This window comes from Neoarius graeffei, chromosome 17 (genome assembly GCF_027579695.1).
Source record: "Neoarius graeffei isolate fNeoGra1 chromosome 17, fNeoGra1.pri, whole genome shotgun sequence".
Classification (NCBI taxonomy): domain Eukaryota; kingdom Metazoa; phylum Chordata; class Actinopteri; order Siluriformes; family Ariidae; genus Neoarius; species Neoarius graeffei.
The window spans coordinates 67,749,481-67,767,645 of NC_083585.1; the positions used below are offsets into that span (position 1 = coordinate 67,749,481).

Consider the following 18,165-nt stretch of genomic DNA (forward strand, 5'->3'; position numbering starts at 1 on the left):
AGCCACGCCCGCTCTCTCTGTCACACAATAACGCATACAGACACAGAACCAGGAAGTTCATTTCAGAGAAAACGAAACTCAGCAGAAAGCTCAGAGTCTCTCTCTCTCTCTCTCTCTCTCTCTCTCTCTCTCTCAGTGCAGGAAAATGGCAGAGGCTGGTATTTCAGTAGATCAGTTATCTGTGGATCAGTTCAGCTGTCCAGTGTGTCTGGATCTCCTGAAGGATCCTGTAACTACTCCCTGTGGACACAGTTACTGTAAGGTGTGTATTAATGGCTGCTGGGATCAGGAGGATGTGAAGGGCGTCTACAGCTGCCCCCAGTGTAGAGAGACTTTCACCCCACGGCCTGTTCTACGCAGAAACAATATGCTGGCTGAAGTGGTGGAGAAACTGAAGAAGATTGAACTCCAAGCTGCTTCTCCTGCTCACTGTTATGCTGGACCTGGAGATGTGGAGTGTGATTCCTGCACTGGGAGAAAATACAAAGCTGTCAAGTCCTGTCTGGTGTGTCAGGCCTCCTTTTGTGAAGATCATCTTAAACCTCACTTTCAGTCTCCTGCCTTTAAGAAGCACAAGTTAGTTGAAGCCTGTGCAGAGCTCCAAGAGAAGATCTGCTCTGAACACAACAAACTGATCGAGATCTTCTGTCGTACTGACCAAAGCTTCATCTGTTATTTGTGTACGATGGATGAGCACAGAGGCCATGATACTATTGCAGCGAAAGCAGAAAGAACTGAAAAACAGGTGAGAACTGGACATCATTCTTTTTGTTTGTTATTATTAAGTCAATTGGTCTTTTGTAAAGAAGTGTTAAATAAGGGAGGCCAGTCAGTAAACTTTAAACAGCCAACAACCTTCTTACAGCATTTTACAGCTAAAGTGCTCACATGGCTGTGTTAAAGCTCTTCATCATTATTACAGTGTTGATATTGAAATTATTTACACTTTTCATGTGAAAGTCCAATTCTGCTAGTTCTAATATATGTTGTTTCAGAAATGTTTATATTTCACTTACATTCTGTCCACACACACACACACACACACACACACACACACACACACACACACACTCAACTAAATGACATAAGTGATTGTGGAAGTGTAAAAAGAACTGAGAACTGAGCTGGAGTTCTGGGCAGCTTCTGTGAAAGCCAGTCCTAAAGAGCTACAAGTCAAGCAGGAGAATTCACTCAGGTGGGGTGCCATCACAGGGCACCACACACACACACACACACACACACACACACACACACACACACACACACACACAGAGTCATTCACACCTGGGGCAATTTAGTGAAGCCAATCCACCTGCCTGCTTGTTTTCATGAAGGGGAGGAAACCAGAGAACCGGAAGAAAACCCACCCAACCATGTAGCATGTAAATCTCCCCACAGACACGAACCCGAGTTCAGGACTGAGCCTTGAGCTGTGTGTCTGTGTCGTGTGGCACTGTGTTTACTGACAACAGCTAGTGTTCAGGCCTGGTCTTTATCACAACCTTTAGTTATTTCAGAACCCATTTAATGGTGGAGAGGTAACCTATGTGCACAACAGCATTTACAACTCAAGATAAAAGCACTTTTCATGAGTGCTTTTATAGCGCTATTGAATAGCTACAGGTGTAACCACTTTCAACGCTCAAACATTGCACTTTTGTCATGCTTTTATAGCAGTCAGATATAGCGCTTTCGTCACAGTAAATATAGTACTTCTGTAGCACTTCTATAGCATTTCTATTATGCTTGCATAACTATTTTATAGCAGTTATATAGCTCTTATATCTCACTTATGTAGCGCTTGTATACTATTGTATATGGTATTTATACATCCTTCATTGCAACTGCTTTTAATGAACTAGAACTCAAAGGCATGGAATAAGTTTATAAATGTTTTATTTCTTAACAACATAACAGCAAACCTACCAAACTTTCATTCCATTCATAAAACAGCATCGTCAGTTTTGGGGGTTTACACTGAATATCTTGGGATAAACACATCAATTTCCAAAATAAATATCAAGTATACAGCCAGGGCGGCACAGTGGTGTAGTGGTTAGCGCTGTCGCCTCACAGCAAGAAGGTCCTGGGTTCGAGCCCCGTGGCCGGCGAGGGCCTTTCTGTGTGGAGTTTGCATGTTCTCCCCGTGTCCGCGTTGGTTTCCTCCGGGTGCTCCGGTTTCCCCCACAGTCCAAAGACATGCAGGTTAGGTTAACTGGTGACTCTAAATTGAGCGTAGGTGTGAATGTGAGTGTGAATGGTTGTCTGTGTCTATGTGTCAGCCCTGTGATGACCTGGCGACTTGTCCAGGGTGAACCCCGCCTTTCGCCCGTAGTCAGCTGGGATAGGATCCAGCTTGCCTGCGACCCTGTAGAACAGGATAAAGCGGCTACAGATAATGAGATGAGGTGAGAAGTATGCAGCTATCCTCCAAAGGCTGAGTGGTATGGCCGAAAAGGAAACTTCAGCGTCATTGATCATCATCATCATCATCATCATTTATTGTCTCTATGTGGCCATCAGCCTTTGCAGTTGCGTTCTGAGGAACCATCGTCTTGAGCCTCTTCACTTTTGCTCCAGCTGAACGTAGTGTGTCCACGATGGCCGTGTGGACGACTTTATCTAAATTGGCCCTCTCCGTTGGGAAGGGCAATTTGACTGCTTCTGAAAACTAATGCCCATGATTAATATTGCCATCTTATAAATCTTTAACACTTATATAAAAAGTCATCAAATCATATTCCAGGAATATGAAAAATAAGGTCTGATAACATTAAACATTGATGAATGATACCTTTTCTTTTCTTTTTCTTTTTTTTTACACTCACCTGCATTATCAAAGTTAAATTACCAAGTCTTCATTCGGTAATGGATTTACCCAAAAACGAAAAATTTAACAGGCTCATGCAACCTTACGTTTTCCCATCTCAAATCCTAGGACTATTCTGAGATCTGTATTACCTTTATTTTGGTTAGTTGCCAATTGTTGTCTCATTGTTAAGTATGTAAAGTCCTTGAAATACCACCAAGAATAAAACATGTGACACGTGCATGCCATCGCCATTTTGTTTTCGATTTGGACAAGCTAGCAAGCTCCTCTCTGATTGGATGCATTTCTGGAGTCAGTAGTGCCTTAAACAGGCGCAGAACAAAATCTACAACACATTGACTTTTGTATGAATCTGGTTTTCCTTAGACTTGCATGAAATTTAATTTGATTATAGTAATGAAATAAAATAAATATGAACCTATGCCTCCATTCTCTGGTCTCTCATGATATTACGCCATAAGGTGGCAGCACTGCCAGTAAATTCGGCTCACAGGCCCAGCTGTTTCTGTCCCATAACTATATGACTTATGCCATAATGAAAATAAAGTAATAGGTATTAGGGTGTTCTGGAAAAAGAAAAAAAAAAAGCTTGTCCAGACTTGTTGCACATTAAATTGGCTATCTCATCCGTTAGTCCTTGGTCATCACTGATTTCAGCCACCGAGTGTCATATTTGCAAATGCTTCAAAGCAAAGCCAAAGGCATAACCCCAATGTAACTCAAAGTTATATTAATTTTTAAAAATCATTAATTAATTCAAACTGATATTCACACCTGACCTATTCCTCTAAGGGCCTCAGGATGAGAATTTCACTTTAATCTGCTTTATAATAATTAAAATGGATGTAAATGGACCTACTTACCTCAAGAAGTGTAGGCCGTAGGTCTAACGATGGTTTGCAGCTTAGGCTTGACTCTATGTAGCGATCCGTCCAACTGCAAGAACACTTTTCTGCTCTTAAAGAAAACTGCTGCACTATACAAGCACACTTTTCCACTCTACAGTACAAGAGCACTGCTGCACCATACAAGAACACCGATGTGAATGGCGAGTTCAAGGATGAGGCTGGGTGTAATTGGCCATATCGTTAATCCCCTGCGGTTAACCCCTCCCCCCTGGAGGTGGGTGGCATGGCTCAATGAATGACTCAACACACCCGCCGACATGTCATGCATACGTTTATGGCATGAATGACTTTAAACAAGGAGGCGGTTCTTAAGTATTGTGAAAACCCTGGGACACAATAAAGTGAGTCGCTTCAGTCAGGTGAATATTTGTCAAGCATATTTTTGTAACATGAGGGCGCCAGTTTTAAGGACATACCCCCGCAAGTTACCTTTACCAAAAATAGTTGTAAAAGTGCTACGCAAATGCAGAACAATAGCGCATCCAGGAACATTTTCTGGATGTAGTTTTATACCTACTGTGGATATTTATAAAGGAGCAACACATGTAGGATCTGATAAAAGCTTCCTGTTATATTTGTACAGGCATGCATACACGTAAATTAGTATTTTGTAGGCCTATAGGCTACATTTAGAAAAGTAAAGGTTGGAGGTCAATACCATGGGCATAGCGCAAAGATAGTGCTTTTATAAATCGCTCTGAGAGTGCTTTATTTTCATGTAAATTTTGCACTGAAAATCAATAATTGTATATTTGAGGTCAAAAATATTTTGTAGGATAATATCAAAATAATTAATGCATGATTAGGTCTTTAAATTGCACATGAAATAAAATAGTTTTTAAAAATCCGATATAGTGCTATACCCCTGCGATAACATGACGACTTGTCCAGGGTGAACCCCGCCTCTCACCCATAGTCAGCTGGGATAGGCTCCAGCTTGCCTGCAACCCTGTAGAACAGGATAAGCAGCTACAGATAATGGATGGATGGATGGATGGATGGATGGATGGATGGATGGATGGATGGATGGATGGTGCTATACAAGTGCCATATCAGAAGCAGTTTCATAGTGCATTTAAATACAGTGATATAAGCACTTTCATAATTCAGAAATATAACAGTTAAATAGGACTCTAATATGTATGAATAATTGCAAAAAATAAGAATAATAAAAAAATAACAAGTTGACGGCTTGAAACTCATGCAAAGAATGCTAAATAATCAGGAAATGCGTCATTTACTACATTATTTATGAGATGTGTGACTGAGTGTCAGTCCAGTGCTACTCGCATAACACTTGTACAGCACTCAGTGACCACTGTGCGACTGCCAGAGAAGCTCTCAGGCATGCTGTTCGCACTTCTGTGATGGTCAGGAGCAGTTATATCATGGTCTGCCGTGTAACAAAATAAGAACTTGATCTTTCTGAATGTCAGTGGATTCATGGTGTATTTCAGGACAGAGAATATTGCTGAATGATGTGAATGTTTGTGTAACACAAATAACATTGTTATTGCTGCCATTTTCACACAAAACCAGAACTCATCATTTAATAAGTGCCGAATCAATACAAACATAGAAGCGACTTTATTTTGGGTCTCTTTTCATTTTAGTTAGTTCTAGAGGCAATGTTTCTGATTTTCATTTGATTACATTTATAATTTTATTATTTTTAGTTTTATTACCATAATTCTGTAGAAGATGATTAAATGTATTTAAATGTATTTTATTTGTTCTCAGAATGAGCTAAAGGAGGAGCAGATGAAATCCCAGCAGAGGATCCAGGAGAAGCAGAAGGAGGTGCAGGAGCTGAAACAGACTGTGGACACTATTAAGGTGAGGAGTGAAAACACACACACACTTTAAATACCCACGATAACTTTTTTCTGTGTGTGTGTGTGTGTGTGTGTGTGTGTGTTCTAACAGAAGCGTTCCCAGGCAGCAGTAGGTGACAGTGAGAGGATCTTTACTGAGATGATCAGCTCCATGGTGAAAAAGCGCTCGGAGATGACGGAGCTGATCAGAGCTCAGGAGAAAGCTGACCTGAGTCGAGCTGAACGACTCCTGAAGCAACTGGAGCAGGAGATTGCTGATCTTCAGAGGAGAGTCACTGAGCTGGAGCAGCTTTCACACACACACGATCACATCCACTTCCTCCAGGTAACACTCACTGTCTGATCTACAGAGGGCGCTGTTCCTCACAAAGTTTCCTCCTAAAAGCTCATTACAGCAACAATAAATGTTCCTGTCTGAGATCCCAAGTGTGTCTTTGGTCTGATTCAGTCTGAGATTCATTCGTTCCTCTCCTACACTTTTCTCCTTCTCTATTCTGTGTTTCCTCTCTGTAGAGTTTCCCGTCTCTCTGTGTTTCTCCTGGATGTGACGACTCACCCAGCTTCACTGCCAATCAACATCTCTCATTTGATGGAGTGAGGAACTCTCTCTCAGATCTGAAAAAACGAGTCGAGGAAATCTGTGAGGAGGAATTCAATGTAATCCGTCCACAAGGTAAACAAACAAACATTTGTTCTGTATCACAGTAAAGAGAGCCATAAAATTCATATCACAGAAATAAGAAGTAAACAGGAACAAAACTGCATCAAATCACAAAGTATTAGCATTAGCCTTGTAAATTACATCAAGATAAATTTACCAGACAAACAGGAACTTAATCACAAATCCACAAACTAATCTTACATTTTTGGAGAAAATCGTAGTTGATGCCTGAAATTAAAAGTCGCCCCACTGAGATGTGGAGTTTGTTGGTGTTTCTGTCTGAAATAAGTGAGGAATCTAATTTTTCATTTTCATGCTTTAAACTGTTTTCGTGTCATTTTTCAGTCTCCATTTTGTCTCTGTGTCTCCACAGCTGCAGCAGTTCAGATGATTTTACCCCCAGAACCAAAGAGCAGAGAAGATTTTCTGCAGTGTAAGTATAAAACACTCACTCACTCTCTCACTCTCTCTCTCTCATTCTCTCTCGCGCGCTCTCTCTCTCTCTCTCTCACACACACACACACACACACACACACACACACACACACACACACACACAGTGTGTTAACATTTCTGTCTAAATCTGATTCATTTTCCCATGATGACTGACCCACTTCTAGACCAGCACAGCCTAAGAGTCAATTTTTTTCAAAGATTCAGACAAACTAGTCCAATGTAGTACACACTCTCAAAATTCAAAAAGGTGGGCAAGAGGTAACAATCCAAGAGGCAAAAAAAAAAAAATCCAAGGCAGAGATGTCCAAAGCAGAGTCCAAACAGGCAGGAAGTCAAATAAAAGGAATAGAATAGAGAATTGTAAAAAACACATTCATCACTGGAATGGAACAAAAAACAACTGGCATGATCTGACAGAGGGTGGCCACAGACACAGGGCTTAAAAACATGATTAACAGAGACAGTGAGGAACAGCTGTACATGCAAAATGCCAGGAAACAACAAAAGACAAGAAGTAGAACAGGTGTGGGTGGGGTCAGAAGTACTGTACATAGCCATCAAAAACAAACAGAACACATGACACCACCACATGGTGCTGAGTCGTCTTGTTGGGTCAAGCGCACCAAGGATTCAAAGTCCCATTGTACTGCACCAATAAGACAGCAGTCCAGAAGAATATTCCTGGGCTTATCAGGACTATCAGGAGGGGGGGAAATGTGAGATGGAGAATGTGGTTTGCCGTTCTTGGATCTGGGTATGGAATGACAGGGTAAAGTCAAATCTGGAAAAGAAAAGAGACCAGCAAACCTGATGAGAGTTGACACATTTAGCTGTGTGAATGCATTCTAAGTTTTTATGATAGCTCCAAAACCAGGAATGGCACACTAAATCCCTCTAGCCAGTGCTTCCACTTTTCCAGAGCCAACTTCATTGCAAGCAATTCTCAGTTGCCAATATCATGATTACGTTCGGATGGGGTGAGTCAATGGGAGAAAAATGCACATGGATCTACCTTTTCATCCTTTGCCGAGAATTACGAAAGAACAGTACCATCATCCACAGTGTCCACTTCCACAATGAACTCATGATTAGGATCAAGCTGTGATAAGATAGGGGAAAAAGTAAACTGCTTCTTGAGTTCCACAACAGCTTACAATACAATATACCTTTATTAATTCTCCTAAATGGGTTTTCCAGAATTAATTTACATGAAGCTTAATATTAAAATATAAATAAAGAAAACGACATCCTTAATTACAATAATAATATATAAAAATTATATAGTATTAGAATAAATTATGTAAAATAATATATGCATATATACAAAATTAAAATTGGCGTCTTTTCAGTTCTTGTCTTGCTTGCCTCTTGAAGGAAGCGAGTGTTGTCGCGTTCCTTACTTCTGGTGATAATTCATAAAAAGAATTTACGGCTCTGAAGAAAAAAGCACACTGCGCTGTTGCAGTGCAGCACTTAGGTACATTTAAGTCAAAGTCAAAGTGAACTTTATTGTCAGACCATGTAACAGAATTACACAGAGGATTGAAATTGCATTTCCCCAAACCCCAAATGTGCAGTATTAAAAAACTGACACACAACTAAACATAAAAGTGCACACAGACATCAACAGATAAGCAAATTAACACAACATATAGACAGACAGTGGGCATACAGTTCCCAGAATATTCAGTGATACAGAAATGTAGTCAAGTTTGAGGTAATGTAGTCCAGAAATGTAGTCAAGTTTGAGGTAATGTAGTCCAGAATTGTATTTCCAGAACTGTAGTCCAGAAATGTAGTCAAGTTTGAGGTACAGTATGTTACTGGGGTGCAATAGTACAAGGCTACAATAATACAAGGTGCAGTATGGTAAAGTGCAAAGTGCAGAATAGCAGCATGGAGATAAATAAGTATTGTAAACTTGTATGTTCTTGTGCAAAAAAGAATATTGGCATATGTGCATATAAAGAGCATTGTATAGACATTGAGTTTACTGTTTTGACAGTTTGCTGGTCTTTTGTGTGTGGGGGGGGGTTATGTTCTTGGAGTTTTCATGAGTGAGTTGAGCAGTCTGATGGCCTGTGGGAAAAAGCTGTTGCTGAGTCTGGTAGTCCTGCTGCTGTAGTGCTTGCCAGATAGTTGGAGGGTAAACAGTTCATGTGCAGGGTGGGTGGGGTCTTTGATGATGTTGATGGCTCTTTTGCAGCAGTGGGATGAGTATAGGTCCTGAATGGATGGTTGGGCTGATCTGGTGATCTTCTCTGCTGTCCTCACCACCCTCTGTAGGGCCTTCTGGTCAGCAACAGGGCAGCTGCCGTACCAGACTGAGAGACTGCTGGTGAGGATGCTCTCAATGGCACCCCTGAGAAGGTGGTGAGTGCAGAATGGGGGAGGTCGGCTCTCCTCATCCTGCATAGGAAGTGGAGGTGTTGCTGTGCTTTCTTGACAAGGGAGGTGGTGTTAATTGTCCATGTCAGGTCATCTGTGATGTGCACCCCCAGGAACTTGGTGCTTTTCACTGATTCCACAGCACTGCCATTGATGGTGAGGGGTGTGTGTGACGTGATTTTTCCTGAAGTCCACAGTTATTTCCTTTGTTTTATTGACATTGAGGTGTAGATTGTTGATGTCACACCAGTTGATGAGTTGGTGTACCTCCTCTCTGTAGGCTGAGTCGTTGTCGTTGCTGATGAGGCCCACCACTGTTGTGTCATCTGCAAACTTGATGATGTGGTTCGAGTCGTGTCTGGCACAACAGTCATGGGTCATCAGTGTGAACAGCAGAGGACTCAGCACACATCCCTGGGGGACCCCAGTGTTCATGATGGTGGTCTCTGAGGAGTTTTTGCAACTCTTACTGTCTGTGGTCTGTTGGTGAGAAAGTCCAGTAGCCAGTTGCATAGCGGGGTGCTGATGCCTATAGCACTGAATTTATTCACCAGGCATTGTGGGATGACTGTGTTGAAGGTGGAGCTGAAGTCGATGAATAGCATCCGCACATAACTGTTTTTGTTTTCCAGATGAGCCAGGCTGATGTGAAGTGCTGTTGCTATGGCGTCATCAGTGGAGCATTTGGGACTCTATGCAAACTGGAATGGGTCAAATGTGGTGGGTAGGCGGGATGTTATATGGGCCTTGACCAGCCTTTCAAAGCACTTCATCATGATGGGAGTGAGTGCTATGGGCCGGTAGTCGTTCATGGTTGTGGCTGGGGATTTCTTGGGTAGCGGTATGATGGTGGTGGCTTTGAAGCATGCTGATAAGATGGCTTGACTCAGAGAGGTGTTGAAGATATCTGTGAGAACATCTGTAAGTGAGTCAGCACAGTCTCTAAGCACACGCCCAGGTATATTGTCAGAACCAGCAGCTTTCCTGGGGTTCACCTTCTGAAGGGTCCTCCACATGTCAGCAGGGTCCAGGTGAAGTGTTACATTGTCTGAGCAGTGAGGGGTTTTTGTTGGTGTTGTGGTGTTGTTTTCTTCAAACCTCAGAAGGTGTTAAGTGAGTTTAGGAAGTCTGTGCTGTCCTCACACGGTGGGGATATTGGCCTGTAATCGGTTACTGACTGGATGCCTTGCCATAGGCGTCTGGGGTCTTTTGTGTCAGTGAAGTGTGATTGGATTTTCTGTCAGTAGGCACGCTTGGCTGCTTTCATGCCCCGGTTCAAGTTGGCCCTAGCAGTTCTAAGAGCTACTTTGTCCCCAGACTTGAAAGCAGTATTCTGTGCTCTCAGGAGCTCACATACCTCCCTGGTGAACCAGAGTTTTTCGTTGGCCCTTGTGGTGATGTGTTTGATGATGGTCACATCTTCCATGCATTTGGATATGCATCCCGTCACAGACTCGGTGTATTCCGTTATGTTGACATGCTGGTTGGTAGTGGCAGCCTCCCTAAAAACATTCCAGTCTGTGCAGTCAAAACAGTCCTGAAGAGCTGAGGTAGCACCCTCTGGCCATGTTCTGATCTGTTCCACAGATGGCTTGTTCCTGGTTAGCAGTGGTCTGTAAGCTGGAATTAGCATAACAGAGAGATGGTCCGAGTTTCCCAGGTGGGGGTGGGGAACAGCTCTGAATGCCTGTTTAATGTTTGTGTAGACCTGGTCAAGAGTGTTCTCTCCCCTAGTTGCAAAGTCCACATATTTGTGATAATGTGGGAGTACTGTCTTCAAATTGGCCTGATTGAAATTGCCAGCGCTTATATAGACAGAGTCCGGGTTAGAGTCCTGCATTGAGCTCACAGACTGATACAATGTAGACAGTGCGTCCTTTGTGTTCACACTGGGAGAAATGTACACAGCTGTAATGTTGATGGCTGAGAATTCTCTTGGCAAGTAGACTGGATGACATTTAACTGTTAGAAATTCTATGTCCTCAGAACAGTGACTTGAGATAACTTTGACATTAGTACACCAGTTGTTATTGATGAAAATGCACACACCACCTCCCCGAGATTTACCGCTGAGAGCGTGGCTCCTGTCCGCCCAGAACGTTGTTAGTCCGTCCACCTGAATGGCATTGTCTGGAACGGTGTGATTAAGCCACGTCTCAGTGAGGATGATAGCGCTGCAGTCTCTCACCTTTCTTTGTGTAATTAAATCCAGTCTGAGGTAGTCCATTTTGTTTTCCAGTGAATGAACATTGGATAGCAGGATTGAAGGATGTGCGGGTCTGTACGGTTTAGCTTTTTAGCCTGGCGCTGATACCTGCTCGACTGCCCTGCTTGCTGGGTCTAGCACACCGCTTGTGATGCATGCTAGGTCTCTCCCACCGCTTGCGTCGCCTCCAGTGTCGGCCGGTGGCAGGAGGAGAGTCCGCTGCCTTGCAGGCCCCTGGGTCTTGCTGGTGTAGAATGCCTATCTCGCCGAGTGCTTTGGGTTCCAAAGCCATCATAACTCCAGAAAGATCATTTGAAAAGTTGGAGTTTCGTAGTCCGAGTAGTAAGCTTCTGTTGTAGACTATTCTCGTACAAGACTGTGACGGTACAGACAATACATTTAACATAAAATGCAGATTGCTATCGGGAGCTAGAGTAGCTGCTGCCATACAGGGTGCCGCCATTTTGTCTGCAAGAGGTGCCAAGTTAGTTAAACATTTATAAACCATTGTAACATCATGCAGGCATAACATATTATCTACTGTCAGCTAACCAAGCTCATTTAGTATAGGAGAGATGTGGTCATATTTTCTAGTATTAGTAAGTATTTGTGCAGCAAAGTTTTGCATAAGTTGCAGCTTGTGGATGTTTTGTTTGAAAGTTCCAAACCAAACAGTAGAGCAGTACATTAATTTGCTAAAGACAAAAGAGTTCAAAATTACATACAAAACTTCCTTGGAGAATAAATGACAGACCCTACTTTTTTGATATAGACTAGACAAAAGTGATGACGACAGTGCAGAAATATGATCAGTAAAAGTCAAGCTGGAGTCCAGTATAACACCCAGATCTCTTGCAGATGGTACGGGTGTTAGCTGTTTGCCCAGGAAGGGTAATGTGACGTCAGATAGCTGGAATGTAAGTTGGCTCACTCCAAACAGCATGAGCTTGGTCTTGTTGGGATTAATCAGAAGATGGTTTGCATAGCACCAACCTGCCACAAGAAGAAGGTCTTCAGCTACCTGGCTGAGGCATGTATCGAGGTCCTCAATTGAAAAGGACAAGTAGATATTAGTATCATCAACATATGACTCGATGTTACTAAACTTGATTACTTTGTGTAAATTGTTCAGATACACGCCAAACAGCATGGGCCCTAAAACTGAACCCTGAGGTACCCCATGTGTTATTGTAAGAGGTTCTGATAAGGATGTCCCTACTCGAGTACGTTGTTCTCTGTCCCTTCTATAGCTGTTGAACCAGTGGAGAGCACTATCAGAGGTGCCCAAGTTTTGCAATTTTCTAAGTAGTGTTGAATGACACAAACTGTCAAAAGCCTTGCTCAGGTCAATAAGCACCATCACAGTGATTTGCTTATTGTCCATGGCTTGGAAAATATGGTCAGTAATTAATAAACTCAATGTTTTGGTTGAATGAAGTTTCCGATTGCCACTCTGATGTGGCGAGAGACGATTATTCCAGGTCAGGTAGTCATCGAATTGACGCATTAAGAGGAGGCAGTAAGATAAACAGAATGGGTTCCAGCCCAAAATCTTGTTGTTGACCCACTCAATCTGAGCATTATGTCTCCCTAACTAGGGATGACCAAGAATAAGGTGCATGGGGGGATTCAAAGCAGTTGAATTTGTTCATGATGATTGCCAGAAACAAGGAGAGTTGCTGGAACAGACACATAAGTGATATCTGCAAGCTTTTTGCCTTTCAGGGCATTGGCCACCTGGGGTATCTTTAAAGGGAGAAAGGGCAGTTTCAACTGAGCAGACAAGGAAGCATCAATGAAATTTTCATTGACCACAGAGTCAATAAATACCATTAGCAGTCACTACTGACCACCCCACTCAAGAGCAGCCAGTAGGAGGGTTGAGGAGGGCTTGATGGGGTTAATGATCACCAATACTCCTCGCCTTACTGGTGAGTGTTGGATTTTTGCAGAACAAGAAGATACATAGTGGCCTGGCTTACCACAATACAGACAGCAGTTGAAATAAATTCTTCTCTTTTTCTCCACTGCTGACTGTCAGGGTGCAGGCACTTACAGATGTATGTGCAAGTGAGAACAGGGATGAAAACAGGAAATGTAACCAAATTGCAAAACAATACTCGAAGTCAATGACAGGCAGGGGTCAGTCGATTGGCAAACATGGCAATGAAGAGAAGACTAGATTTAGGAAAGTAAACAATAGCAAGGGTCAAAGAAACTAGAGACAGGCAGAACTAGAAAGGCTTGGTATGACTGGGTAAACTCAGAACGATAGTTCACAGTGAGAGTGAGTGTGAGAGAGGCTTAAGTAGCATGGTTTATTAACAGATAATGACAGACAGGTGCACTAATAAGCTGGTGACAGGGGGCACTGTGATTCTTGGGTGTTGTAGTCATAAAAAGCCATGTTTCAAGTTCGTTTAGAGCTGTTGCTCTCAACACCATTACTGACACTGACAGGTGATAATGGTTACTCTGCATGGGCTCTGGGTTAGAAGCTGAGGGTGAGGTAGGAGATGGAAGCTCAGAAGATGACAAGGTGGGATAGGGAACTGTTCTTTCATTGGAAGCCCTCTACAGACCTCTAGTAGCTCTCCACTTGCAGCACTGCTACAGGCAAGCATCAATACAGATAGCCAAATCCACCAGGGCATCCAAATTGGCAGGCTGGTCTAGGGTGACTAATTCATCCTTTATGCCTTCCACAAGACCATTGAAGAATGCGTCAAACTGGGCCTCCGTATTCCAACCACTGAAGGTGGCAAGAGTCCAGAACTCTATGGCATAGTCCGATAGTGAGCAGGTTCCCTGACGAACATGGAGCATCTTCTGTGCTGCTTCTCTGCCATGTTTGGAGTGATTTGAAAACCTTTTTCATCTCATCTGACATTGGGGAGAAAGAGTGACAAGGTGGTGCCTCGGCCTCCCAGATGGCTGTGCCCCAATCTCTTGCCCGACTCGACAGCTGGGTAATGACATAAGCCACCCTTGCTCAATTCATGGGGAAAGTGGATGGCTGTAATTCAAAAATCAAGCTGCATTGTGCCAGAAAATGATAACAGGTGTCAGGTTTCCCTGAGTAATGTTCTGGAGGGGGGAAAATGTGGCTCTCTGGTGGGAAGAGCAGGGTGGGGTGAAACAGCTGCAGCAGAAGGTGATGTGGCAGTGGCTTGGGCAGTGGCCCGGACAGTGGCCCAGGTTGGTTGAAGATCTTGTATCGGAGTGGCTAGCTCTGTGACAGCTGCTAATATATCTTCCACTGGCTTACCAATGGTTCTATTGTCTCTCCAGTCTGACTCCATGTTGTTCCAGCACAGTCTTCCACTAGCTGGGGTCTGCTGGATCCATAATGGTCAGATCATACTCATAGGATCTTGTCAGAAAAGGACCCACTCACAGACCTAAGAGTCAATTTTTTTTTCAAAGATTCAGGCAAACAAACCCAAAGCAGTAAACAGTCTCAAAATCCAAAAAGGCAGTCAAGAGGTAACAATCCAAGAGGCAAAAAATAATCCAAGGCAGAGAAATCCAAAACAGAGTCCAAACAGGCAGGAAGTCAAATAAAAGGAGTAGAGAATTGCAAAGAAAGCTTATTAATAGCTGGAATGGAACAGAAAACAACTGGCATGATCTGACAGAGGCTGGCCACAGACAAAGGGCTTGAAAACACAACTAATAGAGACAATGAGAAACAGGCATGCATGCAAAATGGCAGGAAACGAACAAAGTCAGGAAGTAGAATACCGTAGGTGTGGGGCAGGGTCATCAAAAACAATAAGAATACATCACACCACCAGATGGTAAATGAAAATAAACAAAGGCAGATATAAACGCAAGGAAAAAAATAAAACAAGACTTTAGACAGGGTGGCACGGTGGTGTAGTGGTTAGCACTGTCACCTCACACCAAGAAGGTTCTGGGTTTGAGCCCAGTGGCCAATGAGGGCCTTTCTGTGCAGAGTTTGCATGTTCTCCCTGTGTCTGTGTGGGTTTCCTCCAGGTGCTCCAGTTTCCCCCACAGTCCAAAGACATGCAGGTTAGATTAATTGGTGTCTCTAAATTGACCGTAGTTGTGAACATGAGTGTGAATTGTTGTTTGTCTCTATGCGTCAGCCCTGTGATGATCTGACTACTTGTCCAGGGTGCACCCCGCCTCTCAGCCATAGTCAGCTGGGATAGGCTTCAGCTTGCCTGTGACCCTGCACAGGATAAGCAGTAATAGATGGACAGATGGACTTTAGACAGGAACCCTAACACTTATGTTGTGTAATATTTAAAATATATTGTATATGGAGCAGCATTAGGAGGACAGAAACAGACAGTGTCTCACACACTGATTATAAACTCTGATTAAAATCTAACCTGTGGACATTTTATTGTTTTAGACTTCTGTTATCTGACTCTGGATCCCAACACAGCACATCCTTACCTCATTCTGTCTGAGAAGAACAGAACAGTGACACGGAGTGAGACAGAACAGCAATACTCTGATCATCCAGAGAGATTTGACTCCTGGTTTCAGGTGTTGTGTAAGGAGAGTGTGTGTGGACGCTGTTACTGGGAGGTGGAGTGGAGCAGTAATGTGTTCATATCAGTCTCATATAAACAGATCAGCAGGAAACAAGGGGGTTATGAGCGTTTGTTTGGATTCAACCATCAGTCCTGGAGTCTGCGTTGTTCTTCTTCCTCTGTCTGTTTCCTGCACAACTACATTAAGTCTCAGCTCCAAGACCCAGCATCCTCCAGAATAGGAGTGTATGTGGATCACAGTGCAGGAACTCTGTCCTTCTACAGCGTCTCTGACACGATGAGACTCCTCCATAAAGTCCACACCACATTCACTCAGCCTCTATACGCTGGGTTCTGTATGTGGAGTTCTGACTCATCTGTGAGGTTTTGTGATCTGAAATGAAATGTTGCTAAAAGTGTTTAATAAAATTATAACTGAGGTGGGCGGCACGGTGGTGTAGTGGTTAGCGCTGTCGCCTCACAGCAAGAAGGTCCTGGGTTCGAGCCCCGGGGCCGGCGAGGGCCTTTCTGTGCGGAGTTTGCATGTTCTCCCCGTGTCCGCGTGGGTTTCCTCCGGGTGCTCCGGTTTCCCCCACAGTCCAAAGACATGCAGGTTAGGTTAACTGGTGACTCTAAATTGAGCGTAGGTGTGAATGTGAGTGTGAATGGTTGTCTGTGTCTATGTGTCAGCCCTGTGATGACCTGGCGACTTGTCCAGGGTGTACCCCGCCTTTCGCCCGTAGTCAGCTGGGATAGGCTCCAGCTTGCCTGCGACCCTGTAGAAGGATAAAGCGGCTAGAGATAATGAGATGAGATGAGATAACTGAGGTGTCATGTTTAATTTCTCCCTGAACTACAATGGTAATTTTGTTTGCAGAAACTGTAACATGAATGAATGCAGAACGTAGGATTTTTGTAGAAATAAAGAAATGTTATCAAACAGACTATATAACTGTCTGCACTATTAGGAGATTTATGTTATGAATATGAAAAATTTACAATGTCTCACAAAGTTCTATTTTTGCTTTAGTGAAGACTGTTTCTTCAGAAATAATACAGCTTCCTCAAATTGCTGTGCCTTTCTGTGCTGCTGCTGCTGCTGGTGGAAACACATTCTACTGTGTGTAAAAACATTTTTATTTCATAAATAAAACCATGTAACAAACTCTGCTCGAGTTGTCACCAAATTAACATCGTTGGTTCATAAAAACATGCATTCATAAATATCATCAATTGCTTAGGTTTATTCAAGTGCTGTTAGTGAGATGAAAAGAAGAGGACAGAGAGAGAAATAGAAGCCCACAAGCCAGTCTTTTAGTCCAAACACTGTGGAAACGGCATAACCAAAATGCACTCCAACCAGTGCGCTTCAGTCCATTGAATAATACTGCATTGCTCTGAATAAGTCATTGGGTCTTTTGTCTCACTATTACCACCAAATTCAGGAAAGTTCAGCTTAATGGGTGGCTTGGATGTTCTTATCCCAGTAAAATCAGAGGGGCTCCGAGTGTCATACTGAAACCTTACACCTGATTCACAGGAAACAGCTTTGGGGTGCTGGTAAGCTATACTTGATTTAATTGAGTCTGCCAATGTGCATCTCGCCTCTCCAGACAGTGCACAACCACATCCTCCAGATTACCAGCAAGTTCAACAGCAAAGTTCTTTGCATCCTCAATTTTTGTGTCAAGTGTTTGTCTTAGTATGTCCTCTCTGATAACTGTACTGGAGTTTGACTCTAAAACTTGCTTCTCAAGAGCTTCCAGATGACCACTAGTTTCTTGGAGTTTCCTCTTAAGTTCATTTATTTCCACTTGATAAACAGGAGTATGGTGTGCAGGGGTATGAGAAACAGTAATATCAACCTCCTCTTCACCACCTTTTTTTTCCTCCTCCTCCTCCTCCTCTTCATCATCATCATCATCATCATCATCACCTCCCTCCAGTATATTAGAGTTTGCACCTTTGCTCTCGTCTCCACTAATATATAGGGAACCAAGACTTTCAGTGAGGTACTGTATTCTACTCGTTGCCTAATGGTAACATGAGGGCGCATTATCTGACCAGAATGTGGATGAAAAGGTGTGCCTGGACTATTTCCCTCCCTCTTCTCAGACTGCTCATCTTTATGCTCTAGATTAGCACCTACTAGCAGCCCTGCATCCATAGCAGGGGCGATTCTAGCATCTGATCTTTGGGGGTGCTTAGCCCCCAGAGCTGACAGAGGCACCTGGCTTGAACGACAGTGTTTCCATGTTTATTCCACATTTAGACTAGACTTAACTAGACAAGAAGACTAGACTAGACAAGACTAGACTTATGCAATGTTTTAACAGAAGCTGACCCAATAAACTATGATATCTACACATTTAC

The 18,165-nt window shown here is 43.1% G+C and overlaps 2 protein-coding genes across 2 annotated transcripts in view; one reads left to right on the forward strand and one right to left on the reverse strand.

The window, feature by feature from the left end:
• Window positions 1-18,165, reverse strand: part of LOC132864475 (NLR family CARD domain-containing protein 3-like) — a 1,256,659-nt gene that overhangs the window by 66,506 nt on the left and 1,171,988 nt on the right. The window lies entirely within an intron of this gene.
• On the forward strand, window positions 80-16,379 carry LOC132864480 (E3 ubiquitin/ISG15 ligase TRIM25-like). The gene is made up of 6 exons (XM_060897901.1): window positions 80-745; window positions 5,479-5,574; window positions 5,665-5,898; window positions 6,087-6,246; window positions 6,608-6,667; window positions 15,669-16,379. Exons 1-6 carry the CDS (start codon window positions 146-148, stop codon window positions 16,193-16,195), a joined length of 1,677 nt encoding a protein of 558 aa, XP_060753884.1. The 5' UTR covers window positions 80-145; the 3' UTR covers window positions 16,196-16,379.